The 19986-nt window shown below is 49.0% G+C and overlaps 2 protein-coding genes across 2 annotated transcripts; one reads left to right on the top strand and one right to left on the bottom strand.

Moving 5' to 3' along the window:
• Positions 1-4752: 4752 nt before the first annotated feature.
• Positions 4753-11721, top strand: Ppp1r14d (protein phosphatase 1 regulatory inhibitor subunit 14D). The gene is made up of 4 exons (XM_051144405.1): positions 4753-5264; positions 11075-11158; positions 11371-11403; positions 11606-11721. Exons 1-4 carry the CDS (start codon positions 5004-5006, stop codon positions 11669-11671), a joined length of 444 nt encoding a protein of 147 aa, XP_051000362.1. The 5' UTR covers positions 4753-5003; the 3' UTR covers positions 11672-11721.
• A 1854-nt stretch (positions 11722-13575) lies between these two features.
• On the bottom strand, positions 13576-19950 carry Zfyve19 (zinc finger FYVE-type containing 19). Its single transcript, XM_051144404.1, has 11 exons — positions 19756-19950; positions 18178-18299; positions 17975-18025; positions 17541-17659; positions 17299-17444; positions 16825-16933; positions 14952-15161; positions 14463-14542; positions 14075-14173; positions 13865-13992; positions 13576-13777 (listed from the first exon to the last, which is right to left on the bottom strand). The coding sequence occupies exons 1-11, from the start codon at positions 19807-19809 to the stop codon at positions 13699-13701; spliced, it is 1197 nt and encodes a 398-aa protein (XP_051000361.1). The 5' UTR covers positions 19810-19950; the 3' UTR covers positions 13576-13698.
• Positions 19951-19986: the final 36 nt, after the last annotated feature.

Below are 19986 nucleotides of genomic sequence, written 5' to 3'. Positions count from 1 at the left end.
AAATAACACGCACCACATACACCCCCCACAAATTATATATAGACACATATACATATATATACACATATGTATACACACACACACATATATAATCACATGAAGTGGAAAGTTAATTAGTAGGTTACTGTTCAGGGGACTAACAGGAAAGGTGAGAGAAAGGGGAAGGTATGGAGGAGTGAGTGTGGTCAAAGTACATGATATATTTAACTGAAAATGTCATTACAAAACCCATCATTATGTATGATGAATGCACCCCAATAAAAGTAAAAGACCTTGACAGTCCAATAAAAAGCCCTTTACTGGTACAAAATTGAAGGGGTTTGAGAGATGGTTCAGCTGTCCAGATTGCATTCTGTTTTTGAAAAGGAAAACTGGTTCCCAGCACTACACTGGGTGGCTTATAACCCCCTGTAACTCCAACTCCAGAGAGATCTAGTGTCTGGTGGCACTTGTATTTGTGTATGCATACCTACATAGGCACAGCGCGTGTGCACACACACACACACACACACACACACACACACTTAAAAATAAAAATAAAATCTTTTTTAAAACCCAGTGGAGGGGGGAAAAAAAAACAGTGGAGGCTAAGGTGAGAGGATTGCAAGTTCAGGGCCACCTTAGGCTAAGGAGCACGTCTGGCACCTACTGTCCAGCCTAGTTGATGAGCTCCAAGCCAATTACAGGCCTTGTGTTAAAGGAGCTGATGGTGTCACCGAGGCTGACATCCAAGATGATCCTTCAGCCTCCTCTATACTCCTGTACACACACACACACACACACACACACACACACACACACACACACATACACACACATACACACACACATACACACACACACACATACACACACACACACACACACATACACACACACACACACACACACACACACACACACACACGGGGGTGAGGGCGGGAAGAGGGGAGAGGGAGGGAGGGAGGGAAGAAAAGAGGGAGGGAGGGAGGGAAGGAAAGAGGGAGGGAGGGAGGGAAAGAGGGAGGGAAGGAGGAGGGAAAGAAAGAGGGAGGGAAAGACGGAGAGAGGATGTAGCTCAGTTAATTAAACGCTTCCCTACTTAAGAGTGGCGGCACACACCTGTAATCTGAACAGTCAGGGGCAGAGGCAGGCAGATCTCTGAATTTGAAGCCAGCCTGGTCTACAAAACAAGTTCCAGGACAGTCAGGGCTACGCAGAGAAACCCTGTCCTGAAAAATAAAAAAAAAAATTAAGTAGAGCCGGGCGTGGTGGCGCACGCCTTTAGTCCCAGCACTCGGGAGGCAGAGGCAGGCGGATCACTGTGAGTTCGAGGCCAGCCTGGTCTACAAAGTGAGTCCAGGACGGCCAAGGCTACACAGAGAAACCCTGTCTCGAAAAACCAAAAAAAAAAAAAAAAAAAAAAAAAAAAAAAAAAAAAATTAAGTAAACTAAAATGTATTGCTAACATTCATAAATCCTGGCCTTGATTCCCAGTACCACATAAGCCAGGCTTGGCTGTGCACATCTGTAATTCCCAGGGGTGGGAAGGTAGAGGCAGGAAGACCAGAAATCCTAGGCTATACAGGGAGTTTCAAACCTGCTTGGGATACATAAGACTCTGTCTCTAATAATATGTTTCAAATATTCCAAGCCAGACTGTAATCCTAGCACTCTGGGAGGCAGAGGCAGGCAGATCTCTGTGAGTTCGAGGCCAGCCTGGTTATACAAAGTGAGTCCAGGACAGCCAATGCTACACAGAGAAACCCCCACCCCCTAAAAAAAGAAAAGAGTACTAGCTGCTCTTCTAGAGGTCCTGAGTTCAGTTCCCAGCAACCACATGGAGGCTCACGACATTGATGAAAGGATCTGATGCCCTTTTCTGGCAAGTAGATGTACATGCAGTCAGAGCAATCCTACATTTTAAAAAAATACATAAAATGTAAAGAGAAAAATGATCTCATTTTATAGCCCAGCCTGGTCCTGAACTCACATGGACCCTTCTGACTCAGCCTTCTCACTGCTGGAGAGTATAGATGTATGCCACAAGGCCCATGTGATGGGAAGGATTGGGAGGGGTGGCCTTGCTGGGGAGGCTTGTCACTGGGGTGGGGGTTGGGTGCTGAGCTCTCAGAAGACTTACGCCATTTCCAGTGGGTCTCCATCTGCCTCCTACATTGGAATCAATGTGAGCTCTGTTGGCATAATGTTCTTGTGGACCGTGTATGGTTTACTCTTGTTCATTCAAATGCTGATTTCTCTACCCTACTATCTAGTTTCAATCTAGGCACTGCACTGTGATGTTCTAAGTATCTCCTGTCTCAGGTTTGTGAAAACATGTCATCATTTGTTCTCCGTATTGCCAATAAAAGCCAACTAGCCAATACCTAACAGTAATAGAGAATAGTGGGACATTCTGTTCCAGGGAGAGGAGGAGAAAAAGAAGGAAAGACAGCAGGGGCCATGAGGAGAAGACCAGGAAACATCAGGAGCAATGAACAGGGCCTAGGAGAAGATTTAAAAGCAAGTATAATGTGGGAAATCTGAATGGGAGGAAACTATACTAGCATTAGTACGCTAGTATATTAGGAGGTTTAGGATGGAGTAGTTTTTGTGCAGCATTGTGCTATAGGCTGTAGCTTTGTGCTATCAATCCTAGACTCTCTGTGTGGCTATGTGGGTATAAAAGCTGGTTAAGGAGTAACCACTGATTTTTATTAATATTAATAATCATTCAATAAAGCTCTGAGCTGTTCTGTCATGCATGTGCTCCTCCATCATGGATGCTAACCCTGTGAAAATATAATTTAAAAATTATTATTATTAGTTGGGCGTGGTGGTGCACACCTTTAATCCCAGCACTCAGGAGGCAGAGGCAGGCAGATCATTGTGAGTTCGAGGCCAGCCTGGTCTACAAAGTGAGTCTAGGACAGCCAAGACTACACAGAGAACCTTGTCTCAAAAAACAAAAATATTATTATTTTTGTTGTTGTTGTTGTTGTTGTTTTTTCCAAGACAGGGTTTCTCTGTGTAGCCTTGGCCATCCTGGACTCACTTTGTAGACCAGGCTGGCCTCGAACTCACAATGATCTGCCTGCCTCTGCCTCCTGAGTGCTGGGATTAAAGGCATGCGCCACCACGCCCGGCTTATTATTTTCGTTTTCTTTTCTTTTTTTGGTTTTTCAAGACAGAATTTCTCTGTGTAGCCCTGGCTGTCCTGGAACTCACTCTGTAGTCCAGGCTGGCCTCAAATTCAGAGAGATCCACTGGCCTCTGCCTCCCAAGTGCTGGGATTAAAGGAATGTGCTACCAATACCTGGCCAAAGTAGGTTTTAAATGCTTCCTTTTGTAAATTTCCTTGGTCATGATGTTTATCACAGTCATAGAAAAATAAGACACCATCTTAGAAAAGTTACCATAATAACATTTTTATTTTATAATAAAATTCTGTAGGCCGGGCGTGGTGGCGCACCTTTAGTCTGAACTTGTGCCAGGCCAGGAAATCGTGACGGACAGCGTCCCTCTGCCAGTCTTGCGTCTTCTCTGTCTCCCTTTGCCAATGGGCTTCACGGAGCTCACGCTGCATGTTCAGATAGAATTTCACCATCTGCCACCGGAAAAACAAAGAAACAGACTCAGAGAAGTTAGCCCTTAACTAGTTCTTCAGTCTGTCCTGTAAGGCTCTTGGTTTTTGTGGGGGGTTTTTTGTTTTTTGTTTTTTGAGACAGGGTTTCTCCGTGTAGCCTTGGCTGTCCTGGACTCACTTTGTAGACCAGGCTGGCCTCAAACTCACAGTGATCCACCTGCCTCTGCCTCCCAAGTGCTGGGATTAAAGGTGTGCGCCACCACCACCCGGCTCATCCTGCCATCATTATAAGTTGGTTTGGAAACATTTCCTTGGTTATTATAGCAGGTGGCATGACTACTGATCTCTCCATTCCTTTGGGGTGACTCTGCCAACAGGGGACAGTTCCATTTCTTTTTCTTTTCTTTCTCTCTCTCTCTCTCTTTTTTTTGTTTTTGTTTTTTGTTTTTTGTTTTTTTTTTCAAGACAGGGTCTCTCTGTGTAGCCCTGGTTGTCCTGAACTCACTTGGTAGACCAGGCTGGCCTCGAACTCACAGTGATCCTCCTGCCTTGAGTGCTGGGATTATAGGTGTGTGTCACTTAAAAGGTTTTTTATAAGGAATTGAATAGATGAAAATACTCTGTTTTCAGACGGCAAGCTTGTTTACAAATCTGAGTCTTGACACCTGTGTGAAGTTAGGTCGGCTGGGGTGTCTTCTATCAGGAAGAAGCAGAATCCGGCAGGTCACATGACAGTAAACATGGCTTCCAAGATTAAGAATGGGCCATTTAGGCCAGACAGCATAAATTTGCCTTTACCAATCACAGCAGCGGAGCCGATAGCAGAGCTGTACCCAGACACACCCAGACTCGGGGCACAGGGCCCACACTGTCAGAGGTAGCCTTCTGCCAACTCTTTCCCACGGCCTGGGATTGCCCTTGGAGGTGCCTCACTCTGAGAAGGAATCCTATTCCTGCAGGCACCAGAACTGTCTGGCCATTGCTGCTCAGGCCTGCAATGGAACTGGATCTAGGTCCAAGATGGGATGCTGAGGGCCTTCAGGTGAATGATTCCAGCTGTCCGTGGAATACAGGTGGGAGCTCCCCGCCCCCAACAGGACTCCAGGCTCCTTCCTTCCTCCTCTCAAGGCCTGGCAGCCCTTGACCTTTGCTTGGTTGAGGTTTATGTGACTGTGGGCCCCAGCAGCTGACGAAAGGCTGGGGATACAGCTTTGAATGCCACTGGCTGGCAGAGAGAAGCCAGGAGACTCATTCCCAGCACTAAACAAAGGCCTACTGATCTTTGACCCCTGCCCCTCCCAAGCGCCTTGGCCCTCTTCTCACCTCCTTTCTTCCTTGTGGGCCTCTCCCTCCCTCCGTTCTCTGTCCCCTCATTTTCCTCTATGCTCTTGCCTGGCCTGGCACTTTCCCCCAGCTCCTTGCCCAGTCCTGTCTCTCCATGCTGTCTTCAAGCCCTGCTCCCTGTACATCTCCCAGCCCTGACACGGACAACCCAGACAAGAAGGTCCGCTGGGCTGCCGAGGAGAGGAGGAGGAGGACTTCATCCACAGACTCAGAGTCTAAGAGTCACTTGGACGTTTCTAAGTTGCCCCGGTCCCGGAGACCCAGCCGGCTGACGGTGAAGTACGACCGCGGTCATCTGCAGCGCTGGCTGGAGATGGAGCAATGGATAGACACCCAGCTTCAGGGACTCTTCCAGGTGGGTAGTGCGGCGGCGATGATGACGGAGGCTGCTGGAGACTGTGGACCTGAGGTAGGGGCCGCAGATACGCAGATACGGAGAGCATGTTGGAGACTTCCAGAGGAGCCGGAGGGCTGGTGTGAGATGCTCTCACGGAGCATGCGCCTCCTTCAGATGGACGACAAGTCTCAACTATGCCTTTAACCTCTTTGTGCCACGTGAAAAGGCCTTTTTCCATTTATGGAAATTGCCTAGACTCGGTTTCTCGGGCTATCCATGCCTGATATATCTGTTTGCTAAGACTTTCTGAGATTTAAATGACAGTTGAAGGGTCAATGCTTGGCCAGTCTATGTTGCTTTGTTTTATGTCTCTTTGGTGCACATCCATACCACATTGTCCAGTACTGTCCCTATCAGTACTGTGGCTATTAGCCTTAAATGAATTAAGATGAAATGAGATTTAAAATTTAAGTCCCAGCCAGGTACTGGTTGTGCATGTCTTTAATCCCAGCACTTGGGAGGCAGAGGCAGATGGATCTCTATGTGTTCGAGTCCATCCTGATCTAAAAGAGAGGATTCCAGGACAGCCAAGGCTACATGGAGAAAACCTGTCTCAAACAAAACAAAAGAAAACAAATTTAAGTCCCATGTCACACAGCTATGGTTAAAGCGCTGGCTGTCTCATGTACCATATTGCCAGCAGTCGTGGGCCAGCCCCACTGTCTCAGAATGGGCAATGCCGATGTAGACAGAACAGCTAAGGGAAAGCGCTGTCACCACGACCTCAGCTGGCTTTGCCTATGTGGCTCTCACCACCTTTCTTCAGCCTCAGCCTGGGCGCAGGAAGGGGTACTCTCTTAGACTCTTGTCACTTCTGATCCCAGAGTGACTGCTCCACCAAGAATGAGATTTTGACCTCTTCACAGTGCCTCAGCCACAGGGTAAGCCTGGACATGCATTGCTAGATTTGACCCTCCCTACTAACTCCGTTGGGTAGGTGCCGTCTTACAGCTTAGGCTTGGAGAGCCAGCTCCTTGGGTACTGCTTATCCCCAGCTTTGGCACTGCGCTCCCACCATGGCACTGGCACATGGTGGCACATTTCTACAGGAGGGTAGGGTAGAAGCTGAAGGGTCAAGAGTCCAGTCACCCTCAGCTACCTAGTAATCTCAAGGCCACCTGGGATATGTAAGTGACTTGTTCAACGTCATGCAGCTGGGAGCTGTAGTTTGACCCCTGGCTGGAGAATTTGGGTACTTGTGTTTGAACAGCGAACGAGAATTAAAAATCTACCAAAGTAGGTTCAAGCACTGGGCAGTTATAAATAAGCCCCACGGTTGGTCCCTGGAGACCCTCAGGACTAGGAGTTCTCATTGTTCACAAGAGTGTTTGTTATGGGGGCCTGGAGTGATGGCTCAGTGGGTAAGAGCACTGGCTGCTCTTCTCAGCAGCCACATGACAATTCAAGACTGTCTGTAGCTCTGGTTCCAGGCAATCCAACACCCTGACACAGACATACATGCAGGCAAAACACCAATGCACATGAAATAAAAAATAAATATAGCCGGGTGTGGTGGTGCACGCCTTTAATCCCAGCACTTGGGAGGCAGAGGCAGGCAGATTGCTGTGAGTTTGAGGCCAGCCTGGTCTACAAAGTGAGTCCAGGACAGCCAGGGATACATAGAGAAACCTTGTCTCAAAAAACAAAAACAAAAACAAAACAAACAAACAACAACAACAAAATATATATATGAAAAAAGGGTTTGTTAGCCTACCTGCCTTCTTCCTCCCTCCCTCCCTCTCTCCTGCCCCCTTCTTTCCTTCTTTAGGTCCTGTGTTCAGGCCTGTGATTCTCCAAAGTGAGGCTTCTCAGCTGTCCTTCTGTGGGAATAGGAAAGGATGCTGGATGGGCCTGGTCCGTCTCTCAGCTCACAATAGCCTGTGACTGACAGGCACACACGTTGCTCTTGTCTGATAAATCATCCTTAGCCTACTTGTAGAGGGTAGAGAGATGCCTTGAGAGCTAAAGAGATAAACTCTCTTCCTTTTTTTCTTTTGGATTTTGGTTTAGGTTTTTTCGAGACAGGGTTTCTCTGTGTAGCCTTGGCTGTTCTGGATTCTCGTTGTAGACCAGGCTGGCCTTGAACTCACGGCAAGCCATCTGCCTCTGCCTCCCCGAGTGCTGGGATCCTGCCGAAAGGTAAGGATCCTACTCTGGTTTTGCAGAGCACCACTAGCCACCCACACTTTACTATTTCTGGTTCCTCCGCACTGGCTATGTTTCCACTTCAAAGTGTTTCTGGTGTGCTTGAGTGAAAAGTCTCATATTTCAGACACCTCAGGGCAAGTCCCGCCAAGCAACAGAGGAAGGAAGAACCTTATTTTACAAGGTGAAGAAGGGGGGAGGCTGTATAGTAATTTGCCCATAATACTGGAAAACAAGGTGTGTGGGGGCTGCTCCCAGGCATGACTGGCGTAAACCGCCTGTAGTTGCCATGGCAGTTGTCCAAAGGCGCCAGAAGGAAGCAGATAAGTGCCTGGGAAGCTCCAGGAGGCTGGGCATCTAGATGGAGGTCGAGGTGACTCTGAGCTTACCCAGCTCCAACTCTGTCTTCACAGGGCTGACATCCACTCCTCTGTCCTGCCTGCCTTACCCTGTGGCACCACTGGGGATGGCTACAGGGATGGCCGCTTGTTTAATTTAATGGTGTTCAACCTGCCTTCCTCAGGGAACCAATGTCCCCCTGGGCTTGTAGCTTCGCCTGGGGTCTGTGGGGAAGTAAATCTGGGGGTGTACACAGTCTGGGGACCCTGACGCACTTGCTTTCTAAAAGTAGTCTGAGGATTTGGCTTCTAGGCAGAGAGTCAGCAGCACATTTAAGGAGACTCCTGCTTAACAACCAGTCCATACACTATCTTTTTTTTTTTTTTTTTTTTTTTTTTTTTTTTTTTGGTTTTTTCGAGACAGGGTCTCTCTGTGTAGCCTTGGCCATCCTGGACTCACTTTGTAGACCAGGCTGGCCTCGAACTCACAGCGATCCGCCTGCCTCTGCCTCCCGAGTGCTGGGATTAAAGGCGTGCGCCACCACACCCGGCCCATACACTATCTTTTGTTTGTTTGTTTGTTTTGGTTTTTTCGAGACAGGGTTTCTCTGTGTAGCATTGGCTGTCCTGGACTTGCTTTGAAGACCAGGCTGGCCTCGAACTCACAGCGATCCGCCTGCCTCTGCCTCCGAGTGCTGGGATTAAAGGCGTGTGCCACCACGCCTGGCTTTATTATTATTGTTATTTATTATTACTATGGGATATACTGAAGATTATGCCTCATGCATATGAGCCCAAACCAGCACTTTACCTCTAAGCTGCATCTGTGTTTATCCATCTATCTGTGCTATGTTGGTTTTTTTGAGATAGGATCTAATGTAGCCAAGACTGGCTTTCAAACTCTCTACGGTACTGAGAGTGGTCTTGAACTCCTAACCCTCTAATCTCCAGCTCCTGGGTGCTGGATTACAGGCCTGGGTCCCCATGTGTGGGTTCTGAGGTACTTGGGGGTAAACCTGGAGCCTGTGCACATTCCTGGCCACCCCTTTGTCCAGTCTTTTACTTCTTATTTTGAGAAAGAGGCTCGCTAGATTCTCCAGACTGCTCTTGAACGCCTGACCTTCCTGCCTCAGCCTTCCTGAGGGCTAACATGTCAAGCATGTACTGCATGCCTAAGCTTCGCTTGAATTTCCTTATCTTCTATTTTTCTCATTTCCCTACTGGATACTCCATAGTGGTGTGTGTGTGCGCGCGCGCACTTCAGGTATCACTCCTCAGGGAGATGCCTTTTTTTTTTTTTAATTAATTTTTATGAGGCTGGAGAAATGGCTGAGTTTAAGCTCGCTTCTTGTTCTTTCAGAGGACTCAGGTTCAGTTCCCAACACTCACATGGCTGCATATAACTTCAGTTCTTGGAGACATAGCACAGTCCTCTGACCTCTGCAGACACCATGGTGTACACACATGCAGACAAAGCATTCCTATACATAAAATACAATTAATACATTTGAAAATATTAATATCTATTTGTTTTGTTTTTTCAAGACAGGACTTCTCTGTGTAGCCTTGACTGTCTTGGATTCGCTTTGTAGACCAGGCTGGCCTCGAACACACAGGCATTAATTTTTATTTTATTTGTAGGATCGTTTTACCTTCATTCATATTTATGTACCACAGGCATGCAATGCCCAAAGATACTGAGAGAGAGAGACAGATCCTGGAGTTACAGGAGTTTGTGAGCTGCTTCCTCTGTAGGAACAGCAGTTTCACCTAACCACCGGGCTATCTTTCCAGCCCTGTTCATATCTTGTATGTTTGAGACAGTATGTTTGAGACAGGGTCTCTCCCTGGGACTTCATGTTTGCTGATTAGGCAAGGCTGGCAGACCAGCCAGTTCCAGGGGGTCCTCCTAGCTCTGCCTCACCTCCTAGTTCTGCCTCACCTCTGGGATTACAGACACTTCTCATGGGTCAGCCTCTTATGTGGGTTCTGGGGATCCACCTCAGGCCCTCATGCTTGTGTAGAAAGCCCTTTAGATACTCTACCTTCTCACCTTCTGTGCTGTTTGAAGCAGTCGTGTGTAGCCTAGGCTAGCCTCAAACCTTCTGTGGAACCAAGGATGATCTTGAACTTTTGATCTTCCTGCCGTGACTCTTGAGTGCTGGGATTATAGGCATGTTCTATCATGCCTGCTATTTTTGTTTCTCCAAAATTATTTTGTTATTGTGTGTCTGATTTGTGTCTGAATGTGTGCACTCATATCATCATGTACATTTAGAGATCAGAGGACAACATTCAGAGAACTGGCCTTTTCCTCCCACTGTGGGATCTGGGGATCACATTGAAGTCATCAGCCTTGTGTGGTGAATGCCTTTATCTGCTGAGCTTCCCCAACCCCTTCAAAACAGGATCTTACTGTGCAGCACTGGTTAACCTAGAATTCATTATGTAGATCAGACTGGTTTTGAATGCAGAGAAGGTTCTGCCTTCTGAGTGCTGGGATCAGTGGTGTGTGCCACCAAGACTGACCTTGGCTTTGTTTGTTTGTTTTGTTTAAAGAGGAGAAGAAAGGCAGGCAGTGGTGGTGCACATCTTTAATCCCAGCACTTGGGAGGTAGAGGCAGGTGGATCGCTGTGAGTTTGAGGCCAGCCTGGTCTACAAAGTGAGTTCAGGACAGTCAAGGCAACAGAGAGAAACCCTGTCTCAAAAAACAAACAAACAAACAAACAAAAAACCCAAACCAACCAAACCAAATAAATAAATATCCCCCCCAAAAAAGGAGGAGGAAAAGCAGGAGAAGGAGTTTGCTTTGTAACCTGGCTGTCTTGTTACTTGCCATGTAGTCCAGGCTAGCTTAAAACTTTCGCTAATTCTTTTGCCCAGCTTCCCAAGTGCTGAGACCATGTGTGTGCTGCCACATCTGACTGTATATTTTGTGCGGGTTTCTAGTTAACTACATTGTGAAATGCATGCTGGTAAACCGGGCATGGTGGCGCATGCCTTTAATCCCAGTACTAGGGAGGCAGAAGCAGGTGGATTGATGTGAGTTTGAGGCCAGCCTGGTCTACAAAGTGAGTCCAGAACAGCCAAGGCTACACAGAGAAACCCTTCTCAAAATAAATAAATAAATGAAAGAAGAAGAAGAAGAAAACCAATAGTTATTTTGAGTAAGCTGAGGATGAGATCAATATGGAGACCAGCTGATGAAGGTAGAGATGGCAAGTCCCTGACAGTGACCGCCACTCTAGAATGGGCAATCAGACCCCTATGCTACTCTCAACCAGGGTCAAGACGATCCTTCTGAGCCTGAGATTGATCTGGAAGCTCTCATGGAACTGCCCACAGAAGAGCAGAGGACTCAGCTGGAGGTAGGGTGGGAAGCTGGGGACTGGAAGCTTGTCTTGGAGCCTAGGGCCTGCTTCCTTGCGTAGCATGAAAAGCGCCAACTCTTGGCAGCACGCTAACCAGCGAGATAACTGCCAGCTGCCAAGAATCAGTTGACAGGGCCGGGTTCTTGGGAGACTGATGGGGCTTGTGGGGAAGTGCCATGGCTCAGTTCACCTTGCTTTCTTTTACCCAGGCCATTCTCCAAGACTGCCCCCGTGACAGAGAGGTAAGGCATATTCTGCTCCTGCTTTAGCAGGAGGCTTAAAGGGGTGGCTACGACAAATAAAGAGCGGCATTTGAGAGGAAAGCCTGGCCCTTGATAACTCTTCCCTTTTCTTGCTCTGGGGGAAAAGTTGGAAGACAGAATAAGGAGGGCAGCATAGTGACTGTGATTTCCTGTCTTGATCCCACTGCTTTTCCTCCCTCAGCCTTTTATCTCCGAGCTGCTTAGTCAACTCAAGAGACTTCGGAGACTCAGCAGGCCTTTGAAATAGTCCTGCAGATACCATCTTCTGCAGCCTCAGCACTTCCAGGATACACAGGATACAGGACCAGGATACACACTTCTGACCTGGATACTGGCTGAAAGGTCTTCAGTACAGACAAGGGATGCAGAAGGCAAAGAGAGACACATGTATAGCCCAAGTGTGTATGTAGCTACAGCTGGGCTCTTCCAGCTGTGCTGCCTGCGAGTCTATTGTGGCTGTTGCCTAATGCTTTCCTTGACAGGCAGGATAAAACCTTTGGGAGCCCAGCTAAATGGAGTGTGGTGTGTATCTATGCTGGGGGACGGGTGAGGGAAAGTGATGTCTTGGAAGACCAACATTCTAAGTCATTTGGCTGTACCCACCATCCATCCAGCTGTCTGACCACCTACCAGCCTCATCCCCACAGGCATTGGAATCCAAAGATGGAGATCACAACTTGGCTTAAAGGAGACTGGAATAATGAGGCCTAAGGTCATGTGGCTAAAGCTTACAGTATCCCAGTATCACCAAGAGGGGCCTAACTGGCAAAGACAAGTTTTGAATTCCACCGAGGCAACAGGAAACAGCTCGCTGCATCTGAAGCATCCAAGGAGGTTGATCCTTCCTCCACTCAGTGTAGCAGGGATCTTTAGATGGTACTCTCTTCTTGGATTGGTTCCTGCCCAGGTCAGGAAGGCAAGAAGCAGAGGACATGCAGAGAAGTGAAAGGGAGTGTCAGGGCTTGGGCCAAGTTGTAGGAAGACAGACACTGGGTCTTTGAGGTAGGCATGTTGGGACAGGAGGTAGGTCCTCTGAGGTAGGCTGGAAGCAGGGTATGTATGCAGTTTCTATATGCATTGCTTAAGGACTAGAGAGACAGAAAGCCATCCTGGAAGGGTCTTACAGCTAAGGTGAGCTGTTCTGAGTAGAAGGCACAGTTCACAAAGGTGACTACTCATATTTGAGCTAGGCCACCAGGATGTGGGACATTCCTTGCTAGGAGATTAAAGATAGCTCAAGCTTTTCGTGAATGCCCAGGAGTCTGCTTCTAACCTACTGAGGGATTTGTCTGTTTTCTGAGACAGGGTTTGTGTGTGTGTGTGTGTGTGTGTGTGTGTGTGTGTGTGTGTGTGTAATAGTCCTGGCTATCTTGGACTTGATTTCAGATTTTCAGATTAGGCTGATCTCCAAACTCCCATAGATCACCTGCCTCTGCATCTCCAAAACTGGGATTAAAGGCATACGACACCACACCTAGCAACCTGCTGTGTTCTTAGCAGGTCTCACATGCCCCAGGCTCAGGGGCCACAGGTTCTGGGTACAGATGGTGTTGAGTGCCTGGAGGTATAAGTCAGTGGTAGGGCACATGCTTAGCATATATGAGGATGTGGGTTCAATCCCCAGCACTACCAGAAACACACAATGAAAAGGGTCAGGACTGAGGAATGTGGGTCAGTGGTAGAGCCCTTCTCTAGCATGTTCAAGACCCTTCATTCAATAAATCCCCAGCATAGGAAAGAAAGTGCTGGGCGTGGTGGTGCGCGCCTTTAATCCCAGCACTCGGGAGGCAGAGGCAGGCCTATCACTGGGCGTTCAAGGCCAGCCCAGTCTACAAAGCAAGTCCAGGACAAGGCTACACAAAAAGAAACCAGGACAGAGAAACTCTGTCTTGAAAAACAAAACAAAAGAAAAAGAAAGAAGGAAAAAAATCTGAGGCTAATGACTCAACAACATATTTCATTAGATCCACTATAGGCCAGGGCTAGACCTAGGACCAGGTTCAGGGTTCATTCCAGGTTCAGTTTGGTCCTCCCTGTAAAACCAATGTGAGGCCAGCCCCTTAGAGAAGGGCCTGGCTGCCCCTTTCATCTGGCTTCTCTAGGAGTCATTATCTTCAATGGACTCTTTCTTCCTTCCAGGGACCATGGGCGTGTTTTCCATCAGCAGAGAGGGATCTGCTATCCCACTGATGGCCTGAGACTGGGCCCAGGTGGCCGTCCCAGCCTGCTGGCTGCATGTGGCACTGCCACCTCAGGGGATCATCAAGGTTGTCCTCAGTGTTCTCGGCCAGGAGGTCGGGGGTGGTAGGCAGAAGTCTGATGCTCTTTAAGATCGAAGTTATCATGGCCCTCCCTGCGGAGCAAAAGGGCGAATGGCAGAGATCTTGGCAAACTTCAATCCAAGATCACTCTCCCCTCAGAACATTGTTTCAGCACCCACCGGAAGCACCGGGCACAGTAGAGGTCTCCATCACAGCCAGCACAGCGCAGGGTAGCATCCTCATTGCAGATGCAGCACCAGGGGAGCTCTTCTTCCTTAGCCTGGGGCCCAGGAAGCAGAAACTGGGGCTTAGGAAGAGAGGAATGGGGAAGTGGAGCAGCGAGCCTGTGGGGAGGTGGGCGATGGAGGCCTGTGGGAGGCCTTTCTCACCTCGGTCTCTGCCCTGTGGGGTTGGGCCCTCGGTCTGGGAGCTGGTTCCACAGGGATGTTAAAGCCACTTGCTTCATCTAGGGCAGCTTCTTCAGTGAGCTGTGAACAGGGAAGAGAGAACTACTTCCTGCTCTAGGCCCAGGCTCCCCTCCCAGCATTTCTCTGTTTTGTGGCCTTAGCTTCTCAGCTCTTCACCCTTTAATCCCTGCCCATGCCTGCATTTCCTGTCTATCTTAAGGTTCCAGGAAGAAGGACCCTGGCTGGAAGGGGAGCTGCAGAGTGATCACTCACAGGGCTCAGGAGCAGAGCCGGGGAATGAGACCAGACAGCTGCTGCAACAATGAGCCACAAGGCAGAACAAGGGCGACTGGGTGGGTAACAAGGCTACCTGCTGCATGACTCTCTGGATGGCCGTCTCTTCATCCTCATCTTCATCACTGTCTGGGAGGTGATAGTCCTGGAGGGTCACTTGAGTGAAGGGGCAGGAGCAGAGGAAGGAGTGAGGTGAGAGATGTTACTGAGCAGCTTTCTCTTGCCTTCTGAAAGTGCTGCTTCCCTGGGGGCACTTATTTCTGAGTTGAGAATCAAGCTGCTGTGCTTCCCGACCTCAGCTCTGCAAGGCTGGACCATCAGCCCTGACAGTAGAGAGTGGCTTGAGAAGCCTTAGCACCTGGGGAGACCGAAGGCTCCACTGCCCCATTATAGCTGCCTCGGAGCCTGCATTCTCTGCTCTGCCCATCGTACCTCACTCATGGCGCTGCAGAGCACATGACATATCTATCATTTGGCACAGGGACCCTCAGTATCTGCTTTAGCACTGCCAGGAAGCAGGCCCTGGCCACAGGGACTGAGTAAGGAGGCTGGCTAGAGCCTTTACCTCTGTCAGGGTCCTGTCCCTGCAGTACAGCCAACCGTTTGGCAAGAGTCAGGATCCGTTCCTGCCTGGTGTTCTCCTCCCGTAGCTCAACAGCTGCTTCAGCCAGCAGCTTGCTCTTCTCTTCCTCTGCGGACTGGCTGGCCTGCCCATGGGAATTTGTGTACTGGTACTTTGTACCTCCTTTGTTGAGGTCATTCTGGAGGGGGGCAGCTGGAAGGGGTAACGCAGTTAGGAAAGCAGAAGAATTCCAAGATCTCAACCCACTGAACCCATTTCTGAAATATTCTTTAACCACACATTATTGATTTTTGCTCAGTACTGGGCTTATATTATAAACAAAATTACACCAGGTGGTAGTGTACACTTTTAATACCATCCCTTGGGAGGCAGAGTCAGTTGGATCTCTGAGTTTCAGGCCAGCCAGGGCAATAGAGAGAAACCCCGTTTAGAAAAAAAAAAAAAAACAAAATAAAATAAAAGTACTATTTCTTCCACTTTTTCCAATAGAAAATAATTTGGGTATAGAATCCAGGCTGGCCTAGAACTCTTGATCTTGCCTCATAGTTCCTAGAATTACATGTGTGTACCATCATGTATGGCAAAACTAGCAATTTTAGTTGTGTCTTTCAGATGCATCAGCCTCCACTCACCTAGTTAATATAGGGTGGTTATTCTATGGCCCTAAAGAATCAGGATATGGGAGGCTGAGACTTAGCTAACCTCTGCCTTTCAGGGCTGGAATTAACATTTTCTGGGAGCAGCAGGGAGGGGTCATGAAGTCTTGGTTTTATTGGAGTGGATGTGGCTCTGCCGTGGTCACCTTTAGTCTAGAGCTTCAGGGCAGGCATGACAGTATATGCCTAGAATGACAGCAGTTGGAAGGTGGAGACAGGAGTTGAAGGTCATAGGAAGTTTGAGACCAGCTTGGGCTACATGAGGGCTTGTCTCACGAAATAAAACAAAGAAAAACAAAAGTAGCTTCATGTTGAGGGCTCATCTTTGCCAGTTGCCATGGCCATGTTCTCTAAGTTTACCAAGTCTGTTTCTTTAGTTATACATAAGGACAATGGTTCATGGGCCAGACCAGGGAGGACAGCCACGGAGACTGTGTCTATACAGCAGATTATTAATCTTAGTTCTACTGACACACTTAAGGGGACAATTCTTTTCAGGTGGTGGAGAGCTGGCATCTGTACAATAGCATATCATGCCCAGAAGCGCCCCTGACTGCCACCTAGCAGATGCCAGCAGTATCTGTGAACTGTGATAACAAAAATGTCTTTAAACATTTCTAAAAGTGTCCTGAGGGTAAAAATCATCCCTTAGAGCTACTGCTCTGGAGCCTTCATATTCACTGTCCAAGGATCTTCCATGATGCCGGGAACACTGCACAGTGTGTCCTAGCCTTATGCTGTCCATGATGTAGCCCACCAGCTCATGCGCAATAGTTGAAATGTGACTGGTGAGAGGAGGCAACTGAATCTTTTAATTTAAGCCTCTTCCTCATTTTCAGTGTAATCATTGCAGGCAATATTCACTAAGTACTTATGAGGCAGGCATAGTCCCAATCACTTACTGCATTATTTCATTTATTCCTCATGACTTTTCCCAGAAGATGGAATTTTAGCACACAGAGCTTGAGTTTGCAGGTGAGAAAGGTTTAGATAGGTGAAGAAACTCCTGTAGATGGTGGAAGTGGATTTCACCATCTGATTATAGAACCAGTGCGTGGCCCACCCTGGCTCCCTTTGCAGCAAGCACTCATAAACAGAAGTTCCTTAGGGTTGACTATTCTGTGACTTATGTTCCCCTTCCAAAAGCATGGGCAGCAGAGGCAGGGTATGACTTGGGAGAAGCCACATGGACAGGTTACCTGGGCCTCTTCTTTCCCAGCTTTGATCAATAGCCACCTCAGCTGCCAGCTGTGTCAGCAGATCCTGCGTCTGCTGGGCCTGGGTCCTGGCATCTGGTGCCTGGTGTGCCTGTGCAGAGGAGGGAGCCTCAGTGGGGAACAGGGGTATGAGGAAGGTCACAGGAGGAATCCAGAAGAGGTCTGAATCAGGGGTGGATGCTGAAGAGTTCAAAGCTTAGGGAAAGGGGTGAATTCAAGTCCACAGAGGTTGAGTAGGTCTGGAAGCTCCCAGCAGGACTGAGTATCCACTGTTTGCTGACACACTCAGGCCTGCTGCTTGGCACTTGGTCTTTGGCTTGGGAGCAGGCCTAAGGCTCAGGAGGTAGGGGTGGGAGGCTTTCCCAACTCCTGCAAAGCACATGATCAGACATGTATCTGGGCTTCTGTAGGGTGCTTGCCCTAGGAAACCTTTCTCTCCCAAGCCATCACACTCACCGGCCTCACGGTGTGAGAAGGTGGCACTCTGCCCTGCAATGCTACAAGCCGATCCTCCATCTCTTGTGTGGAAGGGATGGGGCCCTGGACTTCATCCTTCAGTGCAGCTAGCCGTGCCTCTATCTCTGCTTGTGAGGGTACCGACTCTGAAGTTGGCAAGGAGAGGGTTTGTAAGGGCAGAGGAAGCTCGGTCCTCAGCCCTGATCCATGCCTCTCAGGTCCCCTGGCCCAGGGGTACTCACTGGGCTTGTTTTCCTGACGGAGGCGTGCTAGGCGCTCAGCGATGGCTTGGTCTTGGTGAGTCAGGCCCTGGCTCTTGGAAGTGCTGGGCTTTTTCTTGGCCTCTAAGGCTGCCACACGCCTGGCAGGATATGAGGTAGAGACTCTTACGGCAACTGGGACAACTAAAGGCACCCACTCAATTCAAACCGGGCCTCTAGAGGCCACATTCCGTGGCCCGATCCAGCTGACCAGCTGTAGGGTATGCCTGACAGGGAAAGAGCTCCCGATGCCTCTTCTGAGAACAAATTAATGAGCTGCTTTCCGGGCCCAAGAGGGACGCCAGGAGCCTGGAGGTGGGTGTTCTCTTTCCTCTGCCCCTGTTTGATCTGGGGTCTGGGAGGAGAGACCTTCCTTGTCCTTACCCATCCCCACTTGTCTTCTTTTCAGTACTCACTTCTTATAGTTCTGAGGTGGCGACCACTTGGAGGCATTGTCAGAAGACCCTCTAGAGAGAGGACATTGGTGTCAGAAGTTCTGCCCTTCTACCCACCAGTGATTTGTACCCTAAATACCTCCCAGGCAGATCCTCAGCCATGGGGCCCAAGGCCACAAGGCACAAGAACTGTCCCAGAACCCTTGCACATGCCCATCTCTCACCTGGTCAGGCCTGTGTGGCACTGCTTGCAGACTTTCTGTTGAGTGTTGCCAGCTCGAGGAACCAGAGCAGTGAAGCTAAGACAACCATTACAGAAGGCCCGGCCACAGTTCTTACAGCCGTACTATAAGAAACACAAAGCAGGAGGATCCAGCTCTTACCAGCTCTGTTGGCTCTTCTATGGGGCTCCCTAAGCACTCACAGAAAGAAGACCTTGGTGGTGTGACCAGAATTTTGGAGGAAGAAGAGGAGTGGGATTCCCTAGAGTCTAGGCAGAGATAGGCGCACAGGGTACACAGTTCCTTGGTTTCCAGAGACTTAGTCAAGTCAGAGAAAACTTCAGGCAAAACTCACATGCTTTCTACCGTTTTTCATTTCTTACCATGGGGGTGTAGTGCAAAGACAAACAGGGCCCTGTGTGTCAGGTCACTGGCTAGTCAACAAAAGAGAGTCAGATGCAGACTCCATGCTTCCCGTGGTGGGAGGGTTGGCTCAGGACAGGGTGGTAACAATAGCTTCAAGCACTGAGCACTCTGTGTGTGCCAGGCACTAAGCCTGGACCTTAAAACTCATTATCAGATGTAACCATCATAATTTACACGGGTCATCATATTTAATCCTGATGCCCACCAATACTGTCTTGCTTTTAACAGGGGCCAGAGAAATTATGTGAGTAGTTCAACTGAGGTCCTTCTTTGAATAAGGCAGCTGAAATTTGAACTCTGACACCAATATGCATGTTTCTTAAGTACTCCAGGGCTATACACCATGAATTCATCCCATTTACTTTCCATCAGCTCCTTTGTAGCTTGCTTACAAGGAGGGCCTGACAAGTCTGGGTTGAGAAGCCTTTTCCATTGTGCTCTGCGCGGGGAGAGGAAGTATGGTACTAAAAGCTGGGTAAGGGCAGGCTTGTGGCTGAGGCAGGTTTCAGAGCAGAGGGTAATGGGCGTGGTGTGATAGCACAGCGGTCACAGGGAATTAAAACACTGAGATGGAGGAAAGCGGAGGGGTGAGGATGTAGGAAGCAGATGCTCTACTTGGAGATAAAAACAGGAACAAAACAAAACAAAAGCATAGCTTTTGGGAACTGACGGTAGTACCCGTTATACGCTCTTTATAAATTTACAAGGTACTTTCAGCCCCAGCACCTCACCAACGTCACCTGAAATTTTTCTAACTACACTGTTTCTCTGTGAGTGTGCATGTCATGGGACATGCAGCGTGGGACAGGATGCAGTGCATGAGCAGTGCAGTGCATGAGCAGTGCATGTCATGACGTGTGTGGAGACCAGAGAATAACTCGCGGGAGTGCTCTCCTTCCGCCCTGTGGCTCCTGATGAACTGAGGTCATCAGGGTTAGCAGCAGCAAGTGCCTTTACCCTCATCAGACCATCATCTTAACCCCGAAAGGAATGGGCATCAGGCCCACCTTCCAGAAAAATTAACTGGGTTACTTCATCAAAACCACACTCCTGGAAAGAACCTGTCAAACTGGGTCTTGGCCCTGCAGGTCCAGCGCTCTTCCCTTCGCCCCGCGTCCTCCCTTGGCTCTCCAGCTCTCTGGGGAGAACACTCGCCTCCTTCTTGAAGAGGGTGAACTTGACAGCACAGCCGTAGCACCTGCTCTCCATAGCGGTTCTGGGCGCCGCAAGATAGGCAGGAGAGCCTCTCGCCAGCTCTGTGCAGGCCTCTCAGACCCTCAGGCTGTGGAGCCCAGCCCTACACGCCCACCGGCGCCAACCAACTGCGGCCCAGCGCGGGGAATTCTCTTTCCACTCACCACTGCGCAGGCGGCAGCGGAGTGGAGC

The sequence above is a fragment of the Acomys russatus genome, chromosome 4 (genome assembly GCF_903995435.1).
Source record: "Acomys russatus chromosome 4, mAcoRus1.1, whole genome shotgun sequence".
Classification (NCBI taxonomy): domain Eukaryota; kingdom Metazoa; phylum Chordata; class Mammalia; order Rodentia; family Muridae; genus Acomys; species Acomys russatus.
Note: the sequence above shows the minus strand (reverse complement) of the source record. Positions and strands in the feature narration are given on the sequence as shown.

Excerpts from the sequence above, each read along its gene's own strand:
- Zfyve19 (XM_051144404.1), bottom strand. The coding sequence starts at position 19,809 with ATGGAGAGCAGGTGCTACGGCTGTGCTGTCAAGTTCACCCTCTTCAAG. Across the intron at positions 18,026-18,177 it reads TGCCACACAGGCCTGACCAG|AGGGTCTTCTGACAATGCCT; the intron begins GTGAGAGATGGG and ends TCCTCTCTCTAG. Across the intron at positions 17,660-17,974 it reads CCACCTCAGAACTATAAGAA|GCGTGTGGCAGCCTTAGAGG; the intron begins GTGAGTACTGAA and ends ATATCCTGCCAG.
- Ppp1r14d (XM_051144405.1), top strand. The coding sequence starts at position 5,004 with ATGCTGTCTTCAAGCCCTGCTCCCTGTACATCTCCCAGCCCTGACACG. Across the intron at positions 5,265-11,074 it reads AGCTTCAGGGACTCTTCCAG|GGTCAAGACGATCCTTCTGA; the intron begins GTGGGTAGTGCG and ends ACTCTCAACCAG. Across the intron at positions 11,159-11,370 it reads AGCAGAGGACTCAGCTGGAG|GCCATTCTCCAAGACTGCCC; the intron begins GTAGGGTGGGAA and ends TCTTTTACCCAG.